At 55.4% G+C, this 24,545-nt stretch overlaps 1 protein-coding gene across 1 annotated transcript in view; it reads left to right on the top strand.

Annotated features, from left to right (window-relative positions):
• The first annotated feature begins 218 nt into the window (after window positions 1-218).
• The window catches only part of Atoh8 (atonal bHLH transcription factor 8), a 32,804-nt gene continuing 8,477 nt past the window's right edge, over window positions 219-24,545 (top strand). The window contains exons 1-2 of the mRNA XM_028860525.2: window positions 219-2,744; window positions 13,340-13,531. Coding sequence (XP_028716358.1) covers window positions 1,974-2,744; window positions 13,340-13,531 — 963 coding nt within the window. The 5' untranslated portion in view covers window positions 219-1,973. The remainder of the gene's footprint in view (window positions 2,745-13,339; window positions 13,532-24,545) is intronic.

Below are 24,545 nucleotides of genomic sequence, written 5' to 3'. Positions count from 1 at the left end.
GACCAGAGGGAGAGGCAAGATCTCCCCAGCATAGCTGTCATCATTCCGCTATCTGCCCCCTCTCCTTCCATCCACTACAGTGGTCCTTCCCTCCTCTTGGGGGATATCAGGAAAGGGCTGGGATTCGGCGTTCATGGAGCCCTTCCTACTCACCAAAGATGTGCTTTCCCCACACACTAACTGCCTGTTTAGGAATGACCTCCTACCTCCTGGACGCTTCTAATACACTCCACTGCCATGGGCGACCCGTCTGCCACTCTGCCCAACTCTGGTTAGATCTTGAGACAGTTTTGCAGAATGTCCATGTGACCTCTTGTGTTCCTGGGACCTCTGCTCCAGCAAGCAGGAGAAGACCTTGTATCGGGGTGACAATGACCAGGGTGTCCAGGGCCACCGTTCACTTGACTTTGGGCGTCATTCAAATGCTCTATACAAGCCTCATTTAATCCTTTTAATGACCCCCTCGCCTCAAGGAAGAAGAACGCTGGCCCGGGGGAGAAGGTCTTTGGAGAGGACCTGTGAGGGCCTCCTGGTTGGCCTCTTTTTTTCTAGAAGGATCTCCAGTGGCATGGAGGCTAGGGCGTCTGGAGGGCGGACTCTGCCCCTTACCACTGACATCAGGGTTCGATGCTCAGTTTATCTTTCCTGTCTCCGCAGGAGGAAAGCGTGATTATGACCCCATCCTAGCCACAGGGAGAGGGAGGAGCAGAGGGGTTGCACGACTGTGCCAAGGCGACTTGGTAAAGGGCAAAGCTGAGCTCTGGAGCTGCGAACTTTGCGTTATCGAGAGGCTGTCCTGCCTTGGCTCATAACGTTAGCTCAGCAACTGTGGAACGGGCACCTCCATGCGTCTGGTGCTTCACAGCCAGGCTGTGACAAGCACGGATGTTCTCCACGTCCTCCGGATTTCTCATTTCATAGATGAGTAAATCTGGGTTTAGCAGGGCGCCTCGGGTGAGATGACTTCAGATCTTCACAGATGTTAGGTCTGCTAACCCAGAAACTTGCACCCTCCTCTGCCTCCCGTGTACTTCAGTGCCTCCGTTTCCCGAATGTCCATGTGACCTCTTGGGTTCCTGGGACCTCTGCTCCAGCGAAGTGGGAGGAAGAAGGGAGAAAAGTCCTTGTAGCAGGATGACAATGACCAGCCTCTCTGGGGTTCTCTCCCACTTCCCTTCCCAGAAGAAGTCACCGGTCTGGATCTCCCTCTGTTGGAAAGTTTGGGTCGGGGGTAGACGGGAAGGCTCTGGGTGGGTAAGGTCGGCGCTGCATCACCCCCAGACCAACAAGGCAGGGCAGTGAAGGGCCAGAGCGGTCAACAGCCACGTGCTCAGAACAGTAGTGGAGGGAGCGCTGCCTTTGGGGAGAGGAGGCGCGCCCCTAACTTGAGTAGGGGGCGGGGAGGGCGAGCAGGAGGAGGCGGGTTCCGGCACAAGACATGGGGGTAGGGGGAGGCCGAGAGCACGCGGACAAAGGAGGCGGCCCTCAGCCCAGCTGTTTTGAAAAATGCTTCCTGTTTCTTTAAAGGCGCTCGCGGCTCGGGCGGCCTGGGCTAGGCAGGCGGCAGCGGCGGCGGCGGCGGCGGCGGGAGCTGCCTCCTCTCCGGGCGGGCGGCGCTGAGTGATCTAGCGAACTGGGCTTCTGTGTAAACTGAGGCTAAACAAACACAGATGGAACGCAGCGGGCGTTCTGCTGAAATGCTGGCAGGGCTGCAGCGACTTCTGATGACACTCTGAGCTCTCCTGGGGGAACGGGCAGCCTCCGAGGCTTCACGGAGCCGGAGGCGCAGCTGCCCCGGGAGTGGGGGAGCGAGGGAGGGACCCGGGGAGGGAGGGTAGGAGGAGAGAGCTCGGCGACAAGGCGGCGCTGAGCACGGCGGCCACCGGGCGCAGCCAGGCGCTCAGCGTGCAGAGCGATCGCAGCGGGCGCGCGTCCCGGCCAGTCCCACGCCCCTGCCTGGCGCCGTCCGCGCCATGAAGCACATCCCGGTCCTCGAGGACGGGCCGTGGAAGACCGTGTGCGTGAAAGAGCTGAACGGCCTCAAGAAACTCAAGCGGAAAGGCAAGGAGCCGGTGCGGCGCGCGAACGGCTATAAAACTTTCCGATTGGACTTGGAAGCACCCGAGCCCGGCGCCACGGCCAGCGCCACCGCCGCCGCCGCCACCAACGGGCTCCGGGACAGGACACAGCCGTTCCCGATCGTGACCCCAGTACCAGCCTCAGTGGCGCCAGCGGTGCCTCCAGGTGGAGGCACGGACACAGCCCGGGAGCTCAGGGGCATCCGAGCGCCTGACGTCTCAGACGCGCGCAAACGCGGTTTCGCCCTGGGCACAGTGGGACCGGGACTACCCACGCCGCCACCGGCGTCCCAGAGCTTGGCACCCGAGCGTCCCGAGGCGCAGCCCTACCGCGAGCCGGCTCTGCGTCCCCGCATCTTGCTGTGCGCCCCTCCCGCACGCCCCACGCCGTCTGCGCCTCCCGACCCCCCAGCGGCGCCACGAGAGTCCCCCGTGCGCCTTGCGCCCCCCACGCGCCCGGGGGAAAGTTCCTACTCGTCAATTTCACACGTAATTTACAATAACCACCCGGATTCTTCCGCGTCGCCTAGGAAACGGCCAGGCGAAGCGACCGCCGCCTCCACCGAGATCAAAGCCCTGCAGCAGACCCGGAGGCTCCTGGCCAACGCCAGGGAGCGGACGCGGGTGCACACCATCAGCGCAGCCTTCGAGGCGCTCAGGAAGCAGGTACCCACTCTCCGCCGCGGGGCAACAGTGGCAGGAGTGGGTGGGTGAGTGGCCCCAGGATCGGAATCAGGAATAAAGGGAGTCCCGCAAACGCAGGCAGGTTTTGAGTTACCATTGCTGCCACGGATCTTGGTTTGCAAAGTGGGCCAAAGCTAAGGATCTCTGGCCCAAACACACCCCAGTGTTCCCGAGGGGTAATCTAGTCCGCGCGTCTGACTTGTACGGCAGCGCGCATTTGTCTCCTGGAATCCCTTGGGATCGGTGGGGAATACAGAGGGGGAATATGGGAATCTTCCCCAGGCAGGGGAGGGGAGCAGAGCATGCACGGCCTTTCAGCTCTGCGAGCACTTGGCCTGCTTGGGGTCTTGGCCCCCTGTGGGTGGCACCAAGACCCATAACACCACAGAGGTGCGTTCCTGGCGGGGGCGGGGCGTGGGGTGTCCTGAAATGTAAAGGGAAGCCAGGGAAGCTTGTCAACCCTCTCAGGCCCTGGCTTCCATGTTGACTCAGTTTGCTTGTGGGATCTCTGCACTTGCCTGGTTCCCGGAGTCCCTGAGCACACGGGCTACAAGCTTGAAGTCCTTCCTGGGACAGCTTCGGGAACTGATGTGTGGGAACTTTCCCAGGAGATCCTGCCCACCACTGCTGCCCTTCCTCTTCTGGTCACATCAGTCACCGCTGCCCAGGAGACGGCTGCTGGCAGCATTCTCTCTAGGGAGGTCTGCAGAGCTGAGTTCTGGATAAGTCTCAGGCTTCTCACCCGGTGGGCGCTGGTGGGGACTGCCCTCACCTGACAGAGCCTGTTGGGGAAGCAAAAGAATACTTAACTGGAGAATTACCCATGGTGGAGGGGGGCAGTTGACAATTCCACTTAAGATAAGCTTGGTGCTCGCCTGGGACTCTAGTTTCTAGTGTTCTTGGGGACGAGGAAGATCTAAAAAGGGTGTAGTATGGGCCTTCCCGTCCAGGTCGTGTAAGGGGTTGGAGTGGGTGGTGGATGAAAGTTTCGTTTGTTCTGCCGCTGATTAGCGTTTGTCTCCTGGAAAGTTACTCAACCTCTCTGGGCATTAGCCAGTCACAAACCGTTTCAGAAAACATCATCTTTTTGTATCATACTCTCCTTTTCCTTCTGTGGGTAAGGTCAGGCAATGGGGACTTAGTCCGTCTACGAATTGGACGTGGAACCCCTAGAAAAAAAATGGCCTCGATGGCCTTTCAGCCTGAGCGTCTCACGTGAGTGTGGGAGAAATGTTTGATCAGTGGCTGTTCCTGCCTGCAGACACATCAGCTGTTGCCCTGAGCTGTGAGCCATGACTCTACCCTAGCCAGCTCCTGCGCCCCTGCATGCCTGGGCAGTGACAGCCTGCAGCGTGTCTTGCGGTCCCTCTCACGGGACAGGAGGGTGACAGGGCAGGAAGTTGCCTGTACATCTGCTTCACTTGCAGCTAGGTGAGCCTTTCCTGAGCTGCGGAGTCACGTGCCCAGAGCCTCCATCTCATCGCCCGCCCGTTACCTGTGTCCAGCCACCTTCTGAAGCCTTTCCCAGAGAGAGCATCATGGCTGTGTGTTCAGTCTGTGTCTCTCATGTCCTGTGGCTTTTGTAACTTCCAACAGGGAACTCTACTTTATTTAGTCTTAACGTCCCTGTCAGGATTGGGGAGACCCATTTTATAGCAAGCAATACTGAGGCCAGGAGAAGGTGGGCGGCTTAGCCAAGACCATCTTGTAGTGAGTTAGGGGTGAGATGGCAGCAGTTTCTGGAGAACTTCTCTGGCTAAAATCTTCCCACTGGGTGGTGCCCCCGGAGACTCTCAGTGATGAGGTTGTTACTACTGCCTGCTTTCATCTCTGCCATCTGTGGGACAAGTGTCTGCAGAAAGTGAGCCCACACATGATCAAAAGAGGCTTTGTGTGTGCATACATGTAGTTAAATGTATGTATGAATGTGTGTTCAGTACATGTGCGCAACACACGAACACACACACACACACACACACACACACACACACCTGTTGCTTTTTCCTGACCCTAGCTATTGTGTCCTTCCCCTAGACGGGCTGCTGGGCCGTATCGGATGCCTGCTTGTTGTCTGAGGACAGGAATATAGCCAGGGACTGAGACTCTACCCACCATGTCCCCACCACCAAAGCGCCCGTCTGGTCGAGGGGGTGCTGTGTCACAGGGAACATCTTCCTCTCTGGGCCTCCGCCTCCTATTTGTCAGGCTCCGTGGTCTTTCCGTGTGGCCGTGGACAGTCACCTGTCCTCTCGGGGCCTCGGCTGCTAAGGTTACGTCATGATCTTATCCCCTACCTCACAGGCAGCTCCCTTGTGTAGAGGGGACAGAGTCGGACAGGAACAGTAAGGAGGAGGAACATTCTCTAACGTCCGCAAGGGCCTCGGGGCTGAGCGGGGCTCTGTAAGATGAGACCGTGTGGATTCTTTATTGTTTAAACCACCCCCTTTACACAGTGTCTCTTCCTATAGCCTTGGGTTGGCCTGCATCTTGTTATGTAGACCTGGCTGGCCTGGAATTGATAGAGATCTGCTTGCTTCTGCCTCCCTAAGTGCTGAGATTAAAGGCACACACCTCCATACATACCCAGCTTATCTGAAACTTTAATTTGTATTTGTGTGTGTGTGTGTGTGTGTGTGTGTGTGTGCACAGGCGCATGCATGTGCACGTGCATGCACTAATAGATGTGCCACAGGGTGAGTGGAGGTCAGAGGACAACTTCCAAGTTGGTTCTCTCCTTCTACCCCATGGGCCTTGGGCTTGAACTCGGGCTGTTGGACTTGGCAGCGGGCACCCTCTGAGCTGTCTAGGCAATCGTTCCGTCACCTGATAACAAGCGCAGGAAGCGCCAGGCTCTGTCTTAGCATCTTCCGTGTTCCAGCTGGTGCTGTGAAGCGGGCGCCGCCATCGTTCCACAGCACCCCGGGTTCACACCGGGTCGCCCCGGGGGTCTCGGGAAGCTTACAGTGAACTGGCTGAGGTGGCGCAGGGTGTTTGGTGGCCTCACTCACGGGCGTTTGTGCCGTGCTGTGTCCGTGGGCCGCTCTTCGGGTCCCAGTTGGGCAGTGCCTTCGTGGCGTCGCGCAGATGCAGAGCTGTGTGGTCACCACCAAGCCTGGAATGAATCAGGGTTGAGGCTTTCCCAGTGGCCAGTGCTTAACGGCTTTGCTTCTTGGCTTACCCACCCCGAGCACCAGGGGGCCAGTCGGGCCTCTGCCTGTCATTACAATCTCCACGACCCTCCCAACCGGGAAGAAAGAACACAGGGGGCCGTGTGGCTGCTGGCAGAGGTCCAGGTGGGAGAGAGTCCCTCTGGTCTGGGGAGAGGGGCTCTGGGGCAGATGGTCAGACCACAGCACTCGCCACCAGCCCAGCTGCACGGGAGTCCTCCTTGCTGCCTCATATGAAGGCCATGTGTGTGCAGCTGGGCCTGGCCACGTGCAGGCTGCTCCCTGCCAGGTGGGAGGGGTCCCGGGGAAGGCCAGCTGTAGTGGGTAGAAGATGGAAGGGCCTGAGCTGTGGGTCTCGGTTCCCTGGCAGGACCCTCCAGCTGTGCCCACCTTTGGGATGTCGAGCCTGTGATCTCTCCCTTGATGTCCGTGGAGAAGCGGCAGGAGAGTGTGATGGGCCCTTGGCCTCTGCCTCTTCCCCTGAAGGAGGTATCAAGCAAGTGGGGTCCGGGCTACCTCCCCCAGTGTAGCTTGGGGGTCTCCAGGGGTCTCCCCAGGTTCATTCAAAGTGATCTCAGAAAGGTATGGGGATGGTGGTCTCAGCTTAGCCTCTCTTGGACTCCCAAATCCTCTGAGGTGAAAGAGACACGGGGGACCCCCAGCAGTGTCTGTGCATCCCCCAGACTGGGGGGATGAGCCTGCTCACACTGGAGCTCCCCACAGTTGGCAAGGGGGGACAGGACTCTCCCTGCCCCCAAGCTCACACTTCGAAGGGAGACTGTTGAGATTCCTGTGACATGGATATGTATCTTTGGTTGTAAGTTTGTAGGTTGCTTGTCCTTACACCAACGAGGACACTTGCAGAAAGTGGCCAGGTTCTGTCCCCAGGTCTGTCAGGCCCTGGGAGTGAATGGTTGGAGTCTTAGGCCCTACTTCATTTTGTAGAGACTTGGAATTTTAAAGGACCTTTCTAAGTAGACTTGGCAGGGATATTGAACAGCCCTAGATCAGGGAGTTTCACCCCATGAATCCTGCCCCACACCCACGAGAGAATAGTTTCATACAGAAGGAATCTAGAATGTCCCTGTCTGCAGGGACATCGTATGCTTGTAGCTCTGGGGGTCTCTGAGGGACTGTCCGAGGGCAGAGGGCTTTGAGGGTTTTCCTGCATGTTCTGGTAGATTCTTGATTTTGTTTATGTTGTTTTCACCCCACACTTGTCTGCTGTGACCCCGTTCTGAGAAGCAGCTGTTGGGATGCCCACGTTTCTGGTGAAGAACCAGGTCCTGTAAGGCACGGCCCTCCTTAAAGTCAGGACGATGTCCAAGGGACAACCAGGCCCCGAGGCTGCCCAGCCGGTGTTTGCAGGAGCCAAGGGAGGGTCCAGCTTGGGCCGTGGAGGAGGAGTGGAATGTTTGGGGGGCCTAGAGGACCCTGTGAGAATGCCGAAGCTGATCTTTTGTGGAGTTTAGAATCCAGGAGCAGGGGAGAGAGCTCAGTCAGTACAATGTTTGCTATAGAAACATGAGGACCTGATTCAACGCCCCACCCACAAAGATGTCAGGCACGCTGGCGCTGGGGAGGTAGAAACGTCAGGCGCGCTGTGACTTGATCGCCGGTCCAGTTCAGCTGAACCAGCGAGCTCCAGGTTCAGGGGAGACCTTGTTTCAAAATTTAAGATGGAGAGTGGTCGAGGGGGACCCCTGACATTGGTGTCTGGCCCTCACAGCGCACGCTCGAACATACGCACGTACACCTGCACAGATGTGTGCAGATGCAGCTAGCCCTTATGGATGAACATGAGGGGGTCCCTTTACCATTCCGGAAGCTGGGAAGTGTAGATGAAGAGTGGGGGACCCAGTGGCCCTACCTACTCCTTCAACTCCAGGCTCTTGACCAGGCAGGGTCCTGTGCAGGCAACTGGGGGTGTGGACGGGCCTATGGCTTGCTGTGGATGTTCACAGAGGTAATGTGCACAAGTGGGGTCTTCTGGGATCGCTGGCCCAAAACTTTATCCAAAGCTATCCCCACCCCCATCTTAAGCTAATTGAGAAGAGCACTGGTCCAGCCATGACTTCAAAACCCAGCATCTCTCTGCAGCTGGGAGACTATGAAGACCACACAGCTGGGAGTCAAGTGCATCTTTGTGGAGTGGACATCATCGCCTTTTCCACAGCGGCCTGCTGGAGAGAAGGGTATAGACGGCATTCAGAATGCCTCCATCCGCAGGGCTTTGTAGCAGGTGGCTATTGGGGACTTTTTGCAACACCGATATATGTCCTCAAGACTCAGTGAGGAGGGACCGGAGAGACGGCTCAGTGGTTAAGAGCACTGGCTCTCTTCCAGAGGCCCTGAGTTCAATTCCCAGCACCCACATGGCGGCTCAAGACTCTTGACTGGAGTTTCGGGGTTTCTGACACCCTCACACAGACACATATGCAGGCAAAACACCAATGTATATTAAAAAAAAAATAAACCCAGTGAGGAACGTGGGTGTTGCTGTCCTACCCTCTAACGGAGGGAACTAAGGCTGAGAGAGGCGAAGGCGTTTGGGCTAAATCATGCCAGTGTAAGCGCCTGGAATTTAAAGGAGCTCTTCTTGTCTCACCTCAGCATCCTAGAGGCAGAATATTCTGGACTCTTACTTTGTGGGAGCAGTCAGGCCAAGGTGTCTCCAGGCTGCGTGCTAGCTGAGCTGTTGAGGGCTAAAGGCCGTATAGGCACCAGAAATGCCCGGGAGTGGTTTTATTATCGTTTGTCGTAGTGGTATGTATATTTTAAATGTTTGTGACAGGGTCTAATGTACCCCAGGCTAACCTAAAACTCAGTACATAGCTGAGGATAACCTCAAACTTGCGGTCCTCCTGCCTCTACCTCTCAAGTGCTGGGGTTGTGGGTGTGCATCACTTCTCCTGGTTGGTGCCCTGCTGGGGCCTGAACCCAGGGTATCAAGGCATGCTAGGCAAGCACTCTAGCAGCTGAGTTCTCTCTCTAGTCCTGGCACCAGGATAACCTAGAAGGAGCCAAGTAAACCAGAGAGCCAGCCTTGCGGTAGGGGGAGGAACAGGCAAGCCACCTGAAGGCCACTGTTGCTTCGCGTGGCCACCTTGGTAGCAGAGGAGTGTCCTGTTGTGTGTGCCTTCCTTGGGTGCCAGGCAGACTCCAGCCAGGTCTCAGCTGACTGATCCGAGGCTCAGAATGTCACCTGTTTTCCTCATGGGCGTATGGGACATTCACCTTTACTTGGGGCAGATTTCAAACAGGATAATGCTGTGAAAGGCTATGACCGTGCCAGATGGACAAGGGTTCAATCCATGGTTTTCTTTCTGTTTGACCAGGACCTTGACCCAAGCAGTGGCACAAAGTGACAGATCTAGGACAGGCTGGCCCAGGACGTGGCCTGGTGCTCCTGGGTTGGCCTTGGCCCCCACCTGTCCTTCTGGGCCCCAGCACATAGACCTTTCTCAAAAGCCTCGCTTCTTCCTAGAAGCCAGACTGTTTGGGGGCCCAGGTGCAGAGTTGGCTGCTGAAGGAAGCCAGGATGACCTGTAAGTGACAATAGTTCTGGGTCCCCAGATTCCTCCACCCTGCAGGCAGACATCCCCTCCTGGGTCGAGGAGCAGGCAGAGGAGCTGGCCTGCCCCTGAGACCCTCTTCCCCGGCCCAGATCTTGTTTATTTGTTCAAACTGATAACAGGGTTTTCTGGACTCTAAAAACAGTCAGATCGCGTTGTTCTGGCAGCTTCTCGTGGGTGGGTTTGGTGACGTGGCCATGGGGAGGATGGGTGTGTTGCTGGGGGCTGAGGGTTCAGGAGAATTAGCTTGCTCTGTTGCGTTCTCTGCCCTCTTGCTCTGGTTTTCTGGTCTCCCGGTTCCTGTAGGCTGGAAGGTGGTTAGCTACTGTGACCAGGTTTCTTACCCTCTCTGGAGTCTGCTTGGGACCTTCTGCAATACTAAATGTTGTCATCTTGCTGTCCTCTGCTGGGCTTGCCGTGTACAGTGCCTACGTCATCCACTGAATCCCTGCTGCCCTGTGAGGTCAGTCTTGTTCCCAGGGTACAAAGGCACCCAGGCTCAGAGTGAGTATGTCATTCACTCAGTCTTAGGCTGGACAGAGTCAGAGCCAGGTGTTGAATCCAGGAGTCAGAGGTGTTGTATGTGTTGATTGTTTGTCTTCAGAGAGATGAAGGGCACATGCGTGCGTGTGCCTGTGTGCCTGCGTGTGGCTACGTGTGGAGGCCAGAGGACAGCTTCTGCTGTGCCTCTTTTTTTTTTTTTTTTTTAATTTAGATTCTCTTCTCTCATTGATCTGGAACTAACCAAGTAGTCTAGGCAGGCTGGCCAACGAGCTCCATGATGCTTCTGATTCTGCCTTCCCAGTACTGAGATTATAAGCAAATGCTACCATCCTGGACATTTTTAATATGTGTTCTAGGAACTGAACTCAGGACATCATTTTTTCCCCCTGAGACTGGGTTTCTCTGTGTAGTTTTAGTGCCTGTCCTGGGTCTCGTTCTGTAGACCAGGCTGGCCTCGAACTCACAGAGCTCTGTCTGGCTCTGCCTCCTGAGTGCTAGGATTAAAAGCATGCGCCACCACCTCCTGGCTCTCAGGACATCATTTTTGCAAGGCACGTGATTAAATTCTTCTCAGCCCAGATAAAGTCTTTTTTATTTTATCTTATTTGTGTTTATAGATATGAGTGTTTTGCCTGCATATTTGTCTACATAACCTTGTGAGTGCCTGGTACCTAAAGAGGCTGAAAGAGGGTATTGGATCTCCTAGAACTGGAGTTACATATGGCTTTGAGCTGCCATGTGGGTGCTAGGAATCAAACCCAGGTCCTCTGGGAGAACAGCCAGTATCCTAACCACTGAGCAATCTCTCCAGCCCCTTATCTTATCTTATTTTATTTTAATTACGTGTATATGTGTCTGAGTGTGGGTTTGTATGCTAGTGCAGAATCTGAGGAGACCAGAAGAGGCCTTGGGTCCCGTGTTGCTGGAGTTATAGGCAGTTGTGAGCTGCCCTATCTGGCTGCTGGAAACCACATTCTGGTTGTCTGGAAGATCAGTATGCTGTCTTAACTTCAAGCCATCTCTCCTGCCCCCAAATAGTGTTTTTGGAACAAGAGTCAAAAGCTTCTGGAGTTAATTCACTCATTGCCTTATTTAATCAGCCCCTTTGGAGCCTGGGCAGGATCTGGATTACACTCCACAGCTGTAAGCTTCCCCCAGCATGTGGGGACACCAGTCACTAGGGGTGGGGCAAAAATGTGGACTTAAAGACAGATACAGCTCCATAATAGCTCCATGAAGGAAGGCTGCTCCCTTGGTATAGGGTGGGCATGAGAAATGACAGAAAGTCCCTAGAGGAAGGCTGGTCAAAGGGAATGATGTATTTAGGGAACAGTCAGAGGTCTTGCTCATCCTTGATTCTGGGGCCTCCAGTGGGGCTTTTCGTTCTTGGCGTTACTGAGCTCTGGGGCCAAAGAGTTCTTTGTTGTGGAGGGCATTAAGGGTCCTGTACACGGTGTGGTGTTCAGTAGCACCCCAGGCACCCCTCCGAACCCTGCTGCTCCTCAGTTGTGACAACTAGGAATGTCCCCAGACCTTGCCATCTGTCCCCTGAGGGATAAAAGCATCCTTGGATCAAAACCATGGACTTCAAAGAGCCCCTGGCCCATGAGAATGCTCCCTAAATACTACAGCAGCAGTTCTGTGTGGGCCCACGTTCGGTGGAGTCATGGTGAGTTGGTGATATGGACACTGTGTAAGAGGCCAAAGAGCTATAGATAGGACCAGAGCCTCGGCTGCTGGTGGAACGTTTCAGCCATTTGGGTGAACAGGGGAGAGAAGGAACAGGTCCATTGGTTAGTAGATTTTGAGGAGTTACGTCCATGTTACAACGCCACACTCAGTTCTGCTATCCTGTGGTCTTCACTCTTAGATGGCTCCCATAGCACTTGTGTAGGGTGGACGATGCTAAGAAGTCAGAGGCTCCGCCCCCTCTCCTAGCACACCCCTCTATAATTACTGAGTGATTAGCTGCTGCTGAATCAGAGACAAATGAATCAAGTCTGGTTGGGGCTGGTGGCATTTATTACACACCTGTTGTGTGCCATGCTTGGCAGTGACCCAGGTCCAGAGCGCATAGGAAAAACGAAGCAAGAGGAAAACACATCACATGTTTGTGTCTGAGTATGTGCACCGTCCCCTGAATGTCTCCAGGGTCCCAGGAGAGTGTATGATACCTTTAAAAATGTTATTTATTACTAAGTGTGTGTGTGTGCGCGGACGGTGCGTGCATGTGGGCATATTGCCCCGGCGGCACACGTGAGAGGTGCAGAGGACAGATAGGCTGGGTCCTCTCCTTCCTGCACACGGAGTCCCAGGACTGGCCTCTGGGTGTGAGGTTTGCATGGCTCCAGCTTTTACCTCTGACCATGGCTCCAGCCTGCGTTGTTCTCCTTGGGTCTAAATTCTTTGAAGGCAGGAGTTGGAGTTTGTTTATTTGCCTGCTTGTTTTCAGGCAGGGTCTGGTTCTGTAGCCCTAGCGAGTCCGGTAATCACTGTGTCGCCCAGGGTGGCTTCCAACTCACAGCAGTGTCCTGCCTTGGCTCCCCAAATGCTCTGATTATAGGTGTGCACCTCCACACCTGACTAGGAGTCATGTTTTTATTTTAACTTTTTAAAAGTTGTTTTGAGACGGAGTCACCTGTAGCTTTCTGTGAATTTACTACATAACAGGTTGACTTTGAGTTCCTGATCTTCCTGCCTCCACCTCCCTGGTGGGGCTGGGATTATAGGTATATATTAGCAGGCCCATAGGAGTCAAGTTTTTGCAGGGCATGGTGGTGCACACCTCTAATCCCAGCACTCAGGAGGCAAAGGCTGGCGGATCTCTATGAGTTAGAGGCCAGCCTGGTCTATGCCACGAGTTCCAGCCCATCCAGGACTACCTAGTGAGACCCTATCTTGAAAAAGAAAAAAAATGTTTTAACTGTTGGGGCATCAAGTGTCCAACAAAGTAAGTGTCAATGAATGAATGAACCCGTGAAAAGAAAGCGTCGTCAGTAGAAAGAACATCTGCCCCCTCGGAGGGGGAGGAGGACAGGGCTCTGTCTGTCAGAGCAGAAATCTGCGGTACTTCAGCCGGTGGGTTGGGCCTCATCGTCTTCCCCTGTCCGATGGGAATTCGGGCACAACCTAGAGCGTGGGAGTGGATGAGCTGGGAAGTGGGAGTGCACCCTTGAGATGCTTAGCACAGGTCATGACATCAGGTGTCAGGCCCAGACACACAGTGGACAGGCTGCTCTCCCTCCCTGCCAGCCTAGGTGGGTATTGAGGGGTGCGTGCCAGCACCGAGGTCTTTGCAGCGATTCCTGATGCCCTCCCCTGCCATCCTCAGGTGCCATGCTACTCCTACGGGCAGAAGCTGTCCAAACTGGCCATCCTGAGGATCGCCTGCAACTACATCCTGTCCCTGGCGCGTCTGGCTGACCTGGACTACAGCGCCGACCACAGCAACCTCAGTTTCTCTGAGTGTGTGCAACGCTGCACCCGCACCCTGCAGGCAGAAGGACGCGCCAAGAAGCGGAAGGTATGCCCCTGCACTCAGCCAGCAGCCTTAGGGGAGGTGGGGACAGTAAGGTGGGGGTGCCCCGTGTGTGCCCGGGAATCCCAGGTGTCCTAAGAGATCAGCTTCTTGGAATGTTCTAGTAGACACCTCGGATTCAGGAATCCTTAACTTCCCTGGGATCATGGGTGGAATCATGGGCATAAAGCTGCTGGGGACTTTGGATAGCCTGGAGTCTCTAGGTTTGGGTTTGCTTTTTGCTTAAAATGAAGACAATGGTCCATCTTGGAAGCCCTTCCTGCTCTTATGTGATCTGAGGCTGAATTATCCATGTGGCCCTGACAGATGTTACATCAGGATGAGATTTCCCTGAATAGGTGGCATCCCAGGAGAGGCCTTCTGCAGGGCTGGGGAAGTGATAGGAAAGTTTGCGTGAGGGTGGAGGCTATCTGTTCTTTCTTTTATTTCACTTATATTCATTTTGGAGAGATTCACTGAGCAGGTTGGATAGGGGGGATGGACTTTCTATGCAGGGATAGGGTGGTCAGAAAGATATCCCTGGTGTGGATGGAGAGTGTGGCCTATCGTGGGGGGGGGGGACGGCCAGAGGGAAGAGTCACAGAGTCGTTCTCCTGCCCGAGAGAGCTGGGCAGAACGTCTTATTGGAAGTGGCATTTGAGCTGGGAATAGCTAAGAGGCCACCAGGCAGATAAACAGTGGACAGCCCTGGAGACAGAACGGACAGCCTGTACTAAATCTCGTGTATTTAAGGAAATCTGTGGAGGAGGAAAGGGGCTGGGCACAGGCATAGTTTCCTACATCCCTGATGCTTCAGGATATCCACGTAGGGCCCATGCGTAGCAGAGTTCCTGTAGCTGTCTGGGCTCTGTTCCCCTGTCATGCCTGGCAACAGACAGTGGGACCCAGTCTGTCTGTGAGATGCCCGGGAGGTCCTGGGAACAGGAGCTGGGGACTCTGGTATCCTTCATCCAATCCCCTGCTTGAATCCTTTGGGCCTCCCCGGGCCCCCCCCCCCCCCCCCCCCCCGGCTCTTTTTAGGTAGGGAACCTATGGCTTGCCCTGATTTCCCGGAGGCTGCCGAGGCCCCAGCCAGGGAGGCCCTCCTCAGGGGGTGCTACCAGCCCCTAATTGCACACTGCATTCCTGGGAGTGATGTAGCAGGGCCAATTAGGAGAGGCCCTCATCAAGCGGGGGTGAGAGAGGAAGCGCCACTGGCCGCTCTGGGGCCAGCTTTCCTGCTTTCCTTGGGAGAGTGACATGGGTAAATGAAGGTGTGATTGATGGCCCCATGCCGCGTGCTCTGTGACAAAGGAGGTTGGTAAACTCTTGGTGAACTCCTGTGGCATTCGGCTGTTGGTGTGTGTGTGTCCCTCAGTGGTGCAGATAGGCAGCATGGGCAGGCTCCTTACCTCTCCCCCTCCCCCTCCTCCTCCCCCCTCTTTATACCCCCTTCCCACTCCGAGCAATGCCAGACCCCCCCACCCTCCCCTGCTAGTCCTTTGATTGGTGTAGACAGCGCCCTGCAGCCCCAGCCAGAGCCAGGGAAACAGGGCCAGCAGAGCGAGATGTCCCACAGAGCCAAGCTTTTGGAGTCCTGTGACATCACCTCAAGCCTAAGAAACCGTAGAGACCTCCCTTCTGTACGGACGGACGAGGAGATGGAAATAGCAGGCTATGGACGAGTTACCGGACAGCCCTGGCTCTTACCTACTAGCTGAGGACCCTTTCCTAACCCCTCCAGCTTCCTTGACAATCGGAACTCGTGGGACATTCACTCAGGGCCGCCTCAAAGATGGAATGTGTTTGGGGATCTCAGAAGGGAGGACAGACCTGCCTGCTTGGTGACTGGTTGGAGGATGCTTCCCTTTGTTCTGGGATGGGGGGGGGCGGTTTCCATAGTAAGCACATGTTTAGATATGTCCTATCCACTCAAAGTAGAAACTGGACCCTCACCTGTGGCCTCCCGGGCACTGCTTCTGCTCACCAAGGTTCTCCTTCTTATGTGCAGAACTAACTGCCTCTTTGAGAAGCCTCATGTGGCAAGAGGGGGCGGAGGCTGTGTTCCAGCTCCAGGGCTCAGCACTGTCAGGCCACAGTCTGGGACACTGGCTGGGTCCAAAGGATACCACCCCCAGCAGACATCTACCCCTTATAGAGCATGTGACGTACGCAGGTGATCGAGTGGGGTCTTAAAGCCCTCCGTATACCTATTCCCTGCACGGTACCCTCTTTGTGACCCATATGGAGGTAAAGATAGATAGAAAAAGTTTGCCACACTGTCCCTGCCACCTAGTGGCAACAGGACATTGTGGTTGGAGGATTTGGAAGCCAAGAATGGCCAGAATGAAAAAGGCGAAATCTAATGAAGAATTCTTGTTCTTCGAATGGAGTCTCTAGCCATCAGAAGCCACCAGGAAGCCATGGATAGAGTCGAGTCTGTTCTGTGGGTGGGAGGGTTGGGCAGATTCGCCCAGAGCCCTGTTGGGCCTTAGAGAGGATAAGAAGATAAGATCTGGAGGCTTCCATGCAGGTGTCTGCTTTGCCCTTTATGGATCTTGAGTAGCAGGGTGACTCCATGCCCTGGGCTTGTCATTAACATCACCCTCGAGGAAGCCCTGGGATAGGGCACAGGGGCCTTGGCTAGCTCTGAATGACATCGTGACATACCCTCCCTTAGCTTCTGGGCAACTCAGGAACACGAGGGGCCCTTGCTGTTCTTCCATGGAAACTGGGATGACCGTCTCAAGTGACGCTCACCTCCCCAGCCCCTTCCTACCAAGGCTGAGGCATGGTTGGTTGCTTGCTCTGGGTTCCGGGCTTGGGAAGTCCAGTAGTCCAGTGTTGGTTTCTGAGAAGGACTTCCTTGGCTTATCTCACCTGGCCAAGGGCATCACACAGTCAGGCAGCAGGCATATACTAACTCAGGTTTCTCTTTCACTTACAAAGCCAGGACTGTCACCTAGAGCCCCACCTTGATGACCTCGTCTCATGTAATCAACTCCCAGAAGTCCCTGCCCCCCCCCCCCCCCCCCCCGTGGTATTGACAGCATGAGTTTTGGAGTTGAGTTTCCAATACACGTAACTGGGGGCACATGTGTTGTGAAGTTGAAATCCCATCACAACTCATTTACATTAAAAAAAATAATTCATGGGGGCAGAGGGGGACGTGTGCCATGCTTGTGGAGGTCATCAGAGAAAAACTTGTTGGTTGTCTCTTTTCTACCACCTAGGATCCAGGGATAAACTCAGTCCATTGGGCTTGGTGGAAGGCGCGTTTAGCTTATGAGCCAGCTCACGGGCGGCCACCTGACTCAGCCCATTTGAACTCAAGTTTAAAAACTTAAGTGGAGCCTAGTGAGATGGCTCCTAGATTTAATCTCAGCACTCCGGGAGCTGGAACAAGAAGACTGCCAAGATTTTCCAGGCCAACTCTGGCTATCGAGTGAGCTCCCCCCCCCACGCTCCCCAAAAGCCTTAAGTGGAAAGAGTAGTTCTGATTTGAGACCACCAGGAAGGATGGCAAGAGGCTGGAGGCAAGGGGCTGTGGGTAAAGACTGCTGCCTGTGAACAGATGTCTGCTCTGCCTCTGTGACGCTGGTGGTCCTGGCCACTCTGACGGGTGACATTTTGAGTTGGGGGATTGCTCCATGAGCGATCGTGTCCCCGAGAGGCTGGGTGACCCTCCTTCAGGATATCTGTTTGAGAGCCTGAGTCCAGTGAACTCCTGACCCCCCACCCCCACCCCGTGAGCCACCCTGCCCCTTCAGGTCTGTGTTAGGAACGGAGCCAACACTGAACGTGGTCCACTCCCTGGGCCTCAGGTGTGCCTCTCTGTCCATCACAGCCCTCTACCAGCCATTCTCCCTTTCTAGCTTTGAGTTTTGACCCAACTCATAGGCCCTGGCAGTGCAGGGAGCCCTGTGAGAGGCCGTTCAGCAGAGACAGGGCGGGAGGGGGAAGGGCCTAGGGAGGGCTGTCCCAGCTCTGCTGAAGAGAGCAGCCGAACACCTGGCTCCTGCAGTTCTGGGAGCCTCTCAGGAGGAGGACCGACCTGTTCCTTCCTACCTGGCCTCTGTCTGTGGGACCTGCCCAGCCTATGGATTGGGAGAGCCAGTACCTCTTGTCTAGAACACCCTCTTCCGGGGGTTTCAAGTAGCTCCGTTACAACATCTCCTGCTGACATCCATGGCGTTGTCTGAGTCTTGGTAATGAATGGCCACTAAGTCCCGGCCTTCGTTGCTCCCGGACAGTGGGGTAGGACGGGAGGACAGGATAAGCAGCAATCCCTTGAGGAAGCCAGGGTGCCAGCCTGCTTGTGTGGCACGTAGGGCTAGGAAGTGGAGAAGCGCCTCTTGGTGTGGGTGCCCGGGAGTCTGAGACCTCTCTAGCAGGTGAAGTTTTCTCCTGCTGCTGTCCACTGCTGCCACCGGGGGGAGGGGGAGCTTTTTAAGGTGATGGCAGGTGGGGTACCAGACTGTCGGTTCTGGGCATGGACCAAGGGCAGACTGGTTTTGGGTGGTAGTCAGTAGGGAAGAGGGGAGAGTCAGTATGAGCTTTGGGTGTTCAAGGTCGCTTCCTATCTAGGTGGCTGAGTCCTGAACAGTCCTTTTGTTCATAGAGCCTGGGTGCGTGTGGTATAGTCTAAAGAGCCCCTCCCCGGCTGGGTCCAGCTCCCTCACTCTGTGTGGGTCCAAGCACCCACTGAGGGTACTGTCTTAGCTGTGTCCCCAACCTGCCTCGGAAGTGGTCACTCCCACTGTGCCTGGCTCTCCCCTTCTGTCCAGCCCACCTCCGGGCACTGACTACTTCCCATGTGAAACTCAAGCAGGCCAGGGTGGCCCTCAAATCCAAATCCTCTAGGATAAGTCATTGAGTTAAATGCCATTTGCTCTCAAAGCCTGTGGAGTCCATCTATGCTGGGAAAAAAAAAAGAGAGGTGTGTGGGAAAGAAACCACCACCCAGTTCCCCTCCAGTCGTAAAAATGGATGCAATTTATTTTTTCTGGCATTCCAATTACATAGATGTTTGTCGCCAGCTGTTCCAACACGGAGCGTTCTTTCAGCTGCCGTTTCTTCTCTCACATTTGACACTGTTAGGCCACAAGTCTGGCAGGGCCTGGGTTGGTGGGATCATTAGCTTGGGGGGGCCTCCCAGGTGAGCTGGGCCGGCTTTCCTTGCAAGGGCCTATGATGTTCCTTGGGTGGTCTGAGGTGAGGTCGAGGCTGAGGTGCCGCGGTCCCAGCCCTGTGGATCACAACTCTGCCCTTCACCCTGCAGTGCTGGATATGAATGAAGACTCGGGAGCCTCGAGGGTAGCGCGAGAGAGAAGCAATGCGCATGCGCGGACAGGAAAGCGGTCTGTGCCTAGGAACTCGCCATGCTTAGGACATTGGATGCTGCAGAAAGATGTCTGTGTAGAGTTGGGAGGAACCCCTGGAGCCCTACACCTCTCAAGAGCGCTGCCATCTCTGACATGTTTGTGTTTACCTCTGAAGTAAACAAGATGTAGGACTTCGGGGGCTAGACAAGGTTCTAAGTCCTGGCAGCGGTACTTCTTTCTTGGTGCCTCTGATCCCGAGGTCTCTTCGCCATAAGGCAAGAGCGCCATACCTTTCCTGTTCTGACGGGAATAAACAAAACCGGGTGTCGGAAAGGGGCTACCCTTTTCTCAGAAAGGGAAATCTCTGAATTTCCAGCTGCAGGGTGACAAGTTCGTATCCAGCCCTAGGAAGGAACATCTCAGGAAAGGGCAGGTCCGCAGGGCCGGCAGATGAGGACTCTCCCATCTCTAGCACTTGAATCCGAAGCATTGGTCCTGTCCTTTAAAGTGAGGCCAGCAAGCAGTCAGTCCATAAATCCTAGATTTCAAAGGGCACGGATCTATCTATACCAAGGAACCTAGGCAACATTTGGTGCTGAAGAATGCCAATAAACAGACCACCATCAACAGACACCAGCCATATGGTGAGGCCCACTGTGCACCAGACACCGCGCCTACCATCTCTACCCCTTGTTAATAATACCCCGGGAGTCAGGAGCGATGCCCCCTCTGCACAGAATGGAAACTGAGGCCAAGAGAAGGCCCCGGGCCATAGGGCTAAGAAGTAGGTTTTCTTTCTTTGGTTGAAAAACTGCAAGCTCTTTCTCCCCTGAAACTTGCCCGGGAGCGCCCCCCCCCCCCATGTCCTGTGCCCTACCCACTTGGAGCCCTTATGTAAATAGGCATCTGCAGCACGTGGAGGTTCCATTTAGCTGCAGGGAGCCAATAGCCCGCTGGTGGTGGCGAGGAGTGGGGTGGGCCGGGGTTCGGGGGCGGGGGTGTCATCAGCTCCGAGCACCCCCCAGGGCTGCGCCGCCAGTGAGGCCTGACACCGGGTTAAGTCGCCTGGCGGCCTCCGGCTGCAGCTGGGAGCGCCGCCTGGTTCCCATTCGGTGCTGTGGTTTTGATTAGCTGCTGCGAGAGGCGGGCCTGGCTGCGAGTCTATGGGAGCTCCGCAGGAACAGCGGGTCCCCCGCTCCAGGCCGCCCGCCCCCCCTCCTGGCAGCCCCAGACTCCAGATGTTCCGAGCGCTCGCTGGGAAGGCCTGCTGGCGCCACGGAGGGCAGAGGGCAGGGAAAGCACGCGAGTTGGAAGCCCAAGAACTCAGTCACCGCAGGCCTTGGCAGCCCGCCCGGCCCTCCGCTGGCACATTCCCCAGCTCTCCCCTGGCCATCTGTTCCCAAAAAGCCCTTTCAGAACCTCATCATCACTCAGGATACAACAGCGCGAGCAGCTGGTTTGGAGGCAGCAGCGAAAACCGTGCAAAAGGTTCTTTGTGAGAGAGGAAACTCGCTTATGAATAACAGGGCTGGATGCCGTAAAAGTTGGCGGCTGCAGTTCGTGTTTCTCAGGCGCCGCCGCTGTTTGCTCTTGACTTTTTATCTCTGGTTTTTATTCCTCCCCACCCCCCACGCCCTTGTTTGCCTTCAGTGTTTTTTCTTCCTCTTCTGACACCAGGTGTCATTTCTTCCTCCTTGGGAATACCTGAAGGCCACCTAATTAGTTCCTAGGGTACTGTCAGCTTTTCTTCTTGGTCTCAAAGCTGTTAACCCCGAGGGTAGCGGGAAGTGACTTTCCCTCTGGTTTGGAAGAGACTGGCAGGCAAGAAGGTCGGGGAGTCTAATGGGAGGAGAGCAGGGCGGGGGGATGCTCTCAGTAAGTGAAGTGCTTGCTGGGGAAGACTGAGGACCTGGGTAAAAGGGTGGCAGCGTGCGTCGATTCAATGGCAGGGCTCAGGGAGAGACCCTGTCTCAAAAAAGAAAGGAAGGTAGTGTACAGAAGTGAGGGGGAGACCCTGATGTTAACCTTTGTCTCCCACATGCCACACACACACACACACACACACACACACACACACTTGCACACCCCTGGATTAGCGTGGCTAGGTCCGGACCTGTTCATTGCTGAGGTGTCTCCAAAAGTCCTGGTCCTGACTTGCCATCCCCGGAGTTCTAACTAACATGGAGGTGGGAAGTTATCCCAGTGTTACCCTGACTGACCCCAGTTTGCAGAAGCCAGCTTTGTGCTGGGGTGGGACCCGCAGAAGGGACCCCCACCACGGGCTCATCCGAAGGCAGCACCGGGGAGCTTTGGGGAGAGCAGTGGTAGCCAGAACCCCCCCCCCCCCCCGTGCCTGGGCCCCCACAGCTGACTGCAGCCTGACGTGAAGCCTTTTTAAAGAACCGGCTGCTGCCGCTGTCGCCAGAGGCTTCTGGGACATGTCTGCTCAGAAATCTGGGCACCTTCTGGGAACAGTCACCAGGTGGCCTGTCCAGGGCCGTGGGGTCCTGGGGCAGGGCTGGCAGCTGGGATGAACAGGGAGAAGAGCAGGGCCTCCCGTCTCCCTGGCACCCCTTGAGACAGGGAACGGGGTCAAGCCTGTCTGGTGGGGCAGGGCAGGGTGCAGTGATGGGTGGGCCCAGGGGACAGCGTGGCGTTCTCTTCTGCTCCCTCAGACCCTGCACTTCTTTGCCGACTGCTGCCTCCCTACTGTCCCTTCAGGACCCCAGAGCCCGCCAGCTCGCTTAGCAGCGTGAAAGGACCGCCAGTGGCCTGCTTCCCCACGCCTACCATTGGGCCTTTGCATTTCTTCTGAGCTTTCTTCAAACCTCTCACCCTTTTCTCCTGCCTTACCCTCTGCTTTTCTCCCATCCATGGTTAGCTGGGCACATAGGGCAGGACCAAAGGTCTGTTTTATCATAATTTCAGGGCCATTAATCTCATGTCCAGAAGGGCTTTGCACCAGCCCTGGGGTCCTCCCTGTGTGGCCTCCATGGGGGTGGGGTGTCTGGGTCTTCGGTCTGGACTGGGTCTCAGTGGTGCTTTGGGGACCATGAGACCTTGTTCAAGAGTCTTAGGCTTGGCTGGAAAGAGGGTTCAGAGGTTAAGAGAACTGGCTGGTCTTCCCAAGGACCAGGGTTCAATTCCCAGCACCCGGGTGGCAGCTCACACTGTCTGTAAAATTCCAGTCCCAGGGCGTCCTAAGCCCTCTTCTGGCCTCTGTGTGCACTTCATACATGTGGTGCACAGACACACATTCAGGCAAACACTCACACACATTAAAAAAGAAAAAGAGTAAGTCTTAGGCTCATGCTGGGAGGCACTCCAGGGGCTGACCAGGGATGGACAGTTGAAAGGATATGAATTTGGCTTGTGAATTCTGTTTCTCCCCCACATGAGAAATTGGTTTTCCTGAGGCCAAAGGTATGGAGGACCTAGGAAGGAATAGTGACTGCCGATCCTATGCTCCTGGGGACAAGGTGGAACTGGCCCAGTGACCAGGCATTGATTTTAGTTCTAGGTTTCCAGAGGACAAGGATTGGGGAGGGGTTACCTGCCCACTGCGTAGCCCTGATGGGCAGAGTGTGTTGGCCAGCCCTGGAACTGGATGTCCCCTTTATACCCACCCCAGCAGGCCTGATAACAGATTCTAGGAGAAAAAAGAACCTCCCCTCCTTGATTTCCCAGTATACGTGTTTCTAAAGGACAGAGTTGGGGGCCAGTCCTCCTTTCAGACACTCCTTCATGGTTATCCCAATCCTGTGCCAGCAGCCAAGCAGCTCAGGCTCCAACACTCCCCCAGGGCCTTTGCCGTGCCGGAGCCAGGCCGGCAGCTTCCCTCACCCATCCAGGATTCCCAGGTATTCTCCATAGGTGAGACATAAGTCAGACTCAACAGGACACCTGGCTGTCCCCGCCGCCACCCCCCCACCCCACCCCCCACCCCCGTTGACCCAGCCCCAGCCACCTATTCATCATGTCCCAGAGCTCCTGGCCTGCTCTGCGTGGATGCTAGCCTTGTTTAGGATAACCGCCCCAGCCTCTCAGCTGATCTAGCTCTGCCTCCACCCATTGTGAAAGGCTCAGTTCCTCCAGGAAGCCCTCCTGGACCCCTGCCCACTCCAGTTTCCTCATGGGGCCTGTAGAACAGCTTTGGGGATCCAGGGTTTTTCTTTCTTCCTCGTGACTACACAGTGGCTGCCGTAGCCTCAAGCGCTTCCGCCTCAAAGGGCATCCAGAATCTGGGTGGGGACAAGACCCAGATGAAGGCATCTTTTCTTCGGTGCAGTCGGTTCTGCCTAGGTATCTCCTGCCTTCCCCGAACAGTGGCTGTCTTTGAACCCGAGAAAACCATCGGGGCTTGTCCATGGGGAGGGCCGCAGGGCAGCCCCCACATAGGTCAGCCCGGGAGAATTGACTCCACTTGTGACAGGGCATTTTTCTTCTTAGTGGGGCCAACCTTGTGTTCTGACTTGGACCACCATGGCGGAAAACTGCTTTCCTCGCCCACTTCATCCTAGCCACATCCTTACAAAGCTGGTGTCCCAGCCTCGTTTTCAGCTGGTGGCATTCAGGTTCTTAGACCATAGGTGGCCAGCTCCCCAGTGACCTCACTCCTCTGTACAGTTACTAGGTGTCTTTGCAGAATCTTCTCACACCATTATTTCCTTGATCCCCCACCTTTTGGAATCTCTGTTATTGAGGCGTATGGGATGACACAAAGTCACCCAGGGCCAGAGCAGGGCAGGACTGGGCAGGACCCGTGCAGGCTGGTACATCAGGCCGCCACCGCCACCCTGTGACACAGCCCTCCCTCTGGACTGCTTAGCAGTGTGGGTTCTGGGGACAAGGGTCTGCATTTCAGCACAGCTGTGTGTGCATGCTCTGAGCGTGGGTATTGCCTTCAGCAGGCAGAATCCTCCTCCTAAAATGGAGATACTGCTGTCCAGGGGCAGGGGACTCAGGGCACAGTGGCTATGAAAAGGTTTTCTCAACTGGATGTCAGAAGGTCCTGGAGGACAGGGCTGGCCCATCTGAAAAGTGGCCCAGGAGAAGTCAAGTGTCATACTAGCCTGGGTTATTCCCAAGTCTGCTGACTGTGCACCACCACCCCGTGCGCGCGTATGCGTGCGTGCGCGTGCGTGCGTGTGTGCGTGCGTGTGTGTCTTCGTGCTATGCACAGGTGTGCAGGACCCCACATCTGTCAGTATCAGATGGAGGTTTCCTCAAGACTATACCATTTTTCAGGTCGGGAACAAGGGTCATTTCAGAATGCAGTTAGTTGATGGTTTGAAACACTCCCTCCAGAGTTCAAGCGCCCTTAGAGATGGCCCCGTGGTGGCAGGGAGGGCAGAAACATGAGCTGCTCAGAGCCCACCAAGAACGGGGTGGGAGTGACAGGCGTTTCTGGGTGTCCCCTCCCATCACGGTAGCTTTGCTTCACACCTTCCTTTCCTGCTCGCCCGTCCCTAAAACCTTGGAACAGGAAGGACACGGATTGGCACCAGAAGAGTTATTTACAAAAGTGGACCACTTTGTACCCTCCCCAACATACATACGTTAATCTTAATTTTTAATTATGTATGTACATTTTTGATCCACGTAACCTAAGATGGCTCCAAATTTCAATCTAGTGGAGTGTGACTTTAAACTTTTGATCCTCCAGCCTCTGTCTCCCCAGAGCTGAGATTTCAGAC

The sequence above is a fragment of the Peromyscus leucopus genome, chromosome 3 (genome assembly GCF_004664715.2).
Source record: "Peromyscus leucopus breed LL Stock chromosome 3, UCI_PerLeu_2.1, whole genome shotgun sequence".
In the NCBI taxonomy this organism is placed as follows: Eukaryota; Metazoa; Chordata; class Mammalia; order Rodentia; family Cricetidae; genus Peromyscus; species Peromyscus leucopus.
Note: the sequence above shows the minus strand (reverse complement) of the source record. Positions and strands in the feature narration are given on the sequence as shown.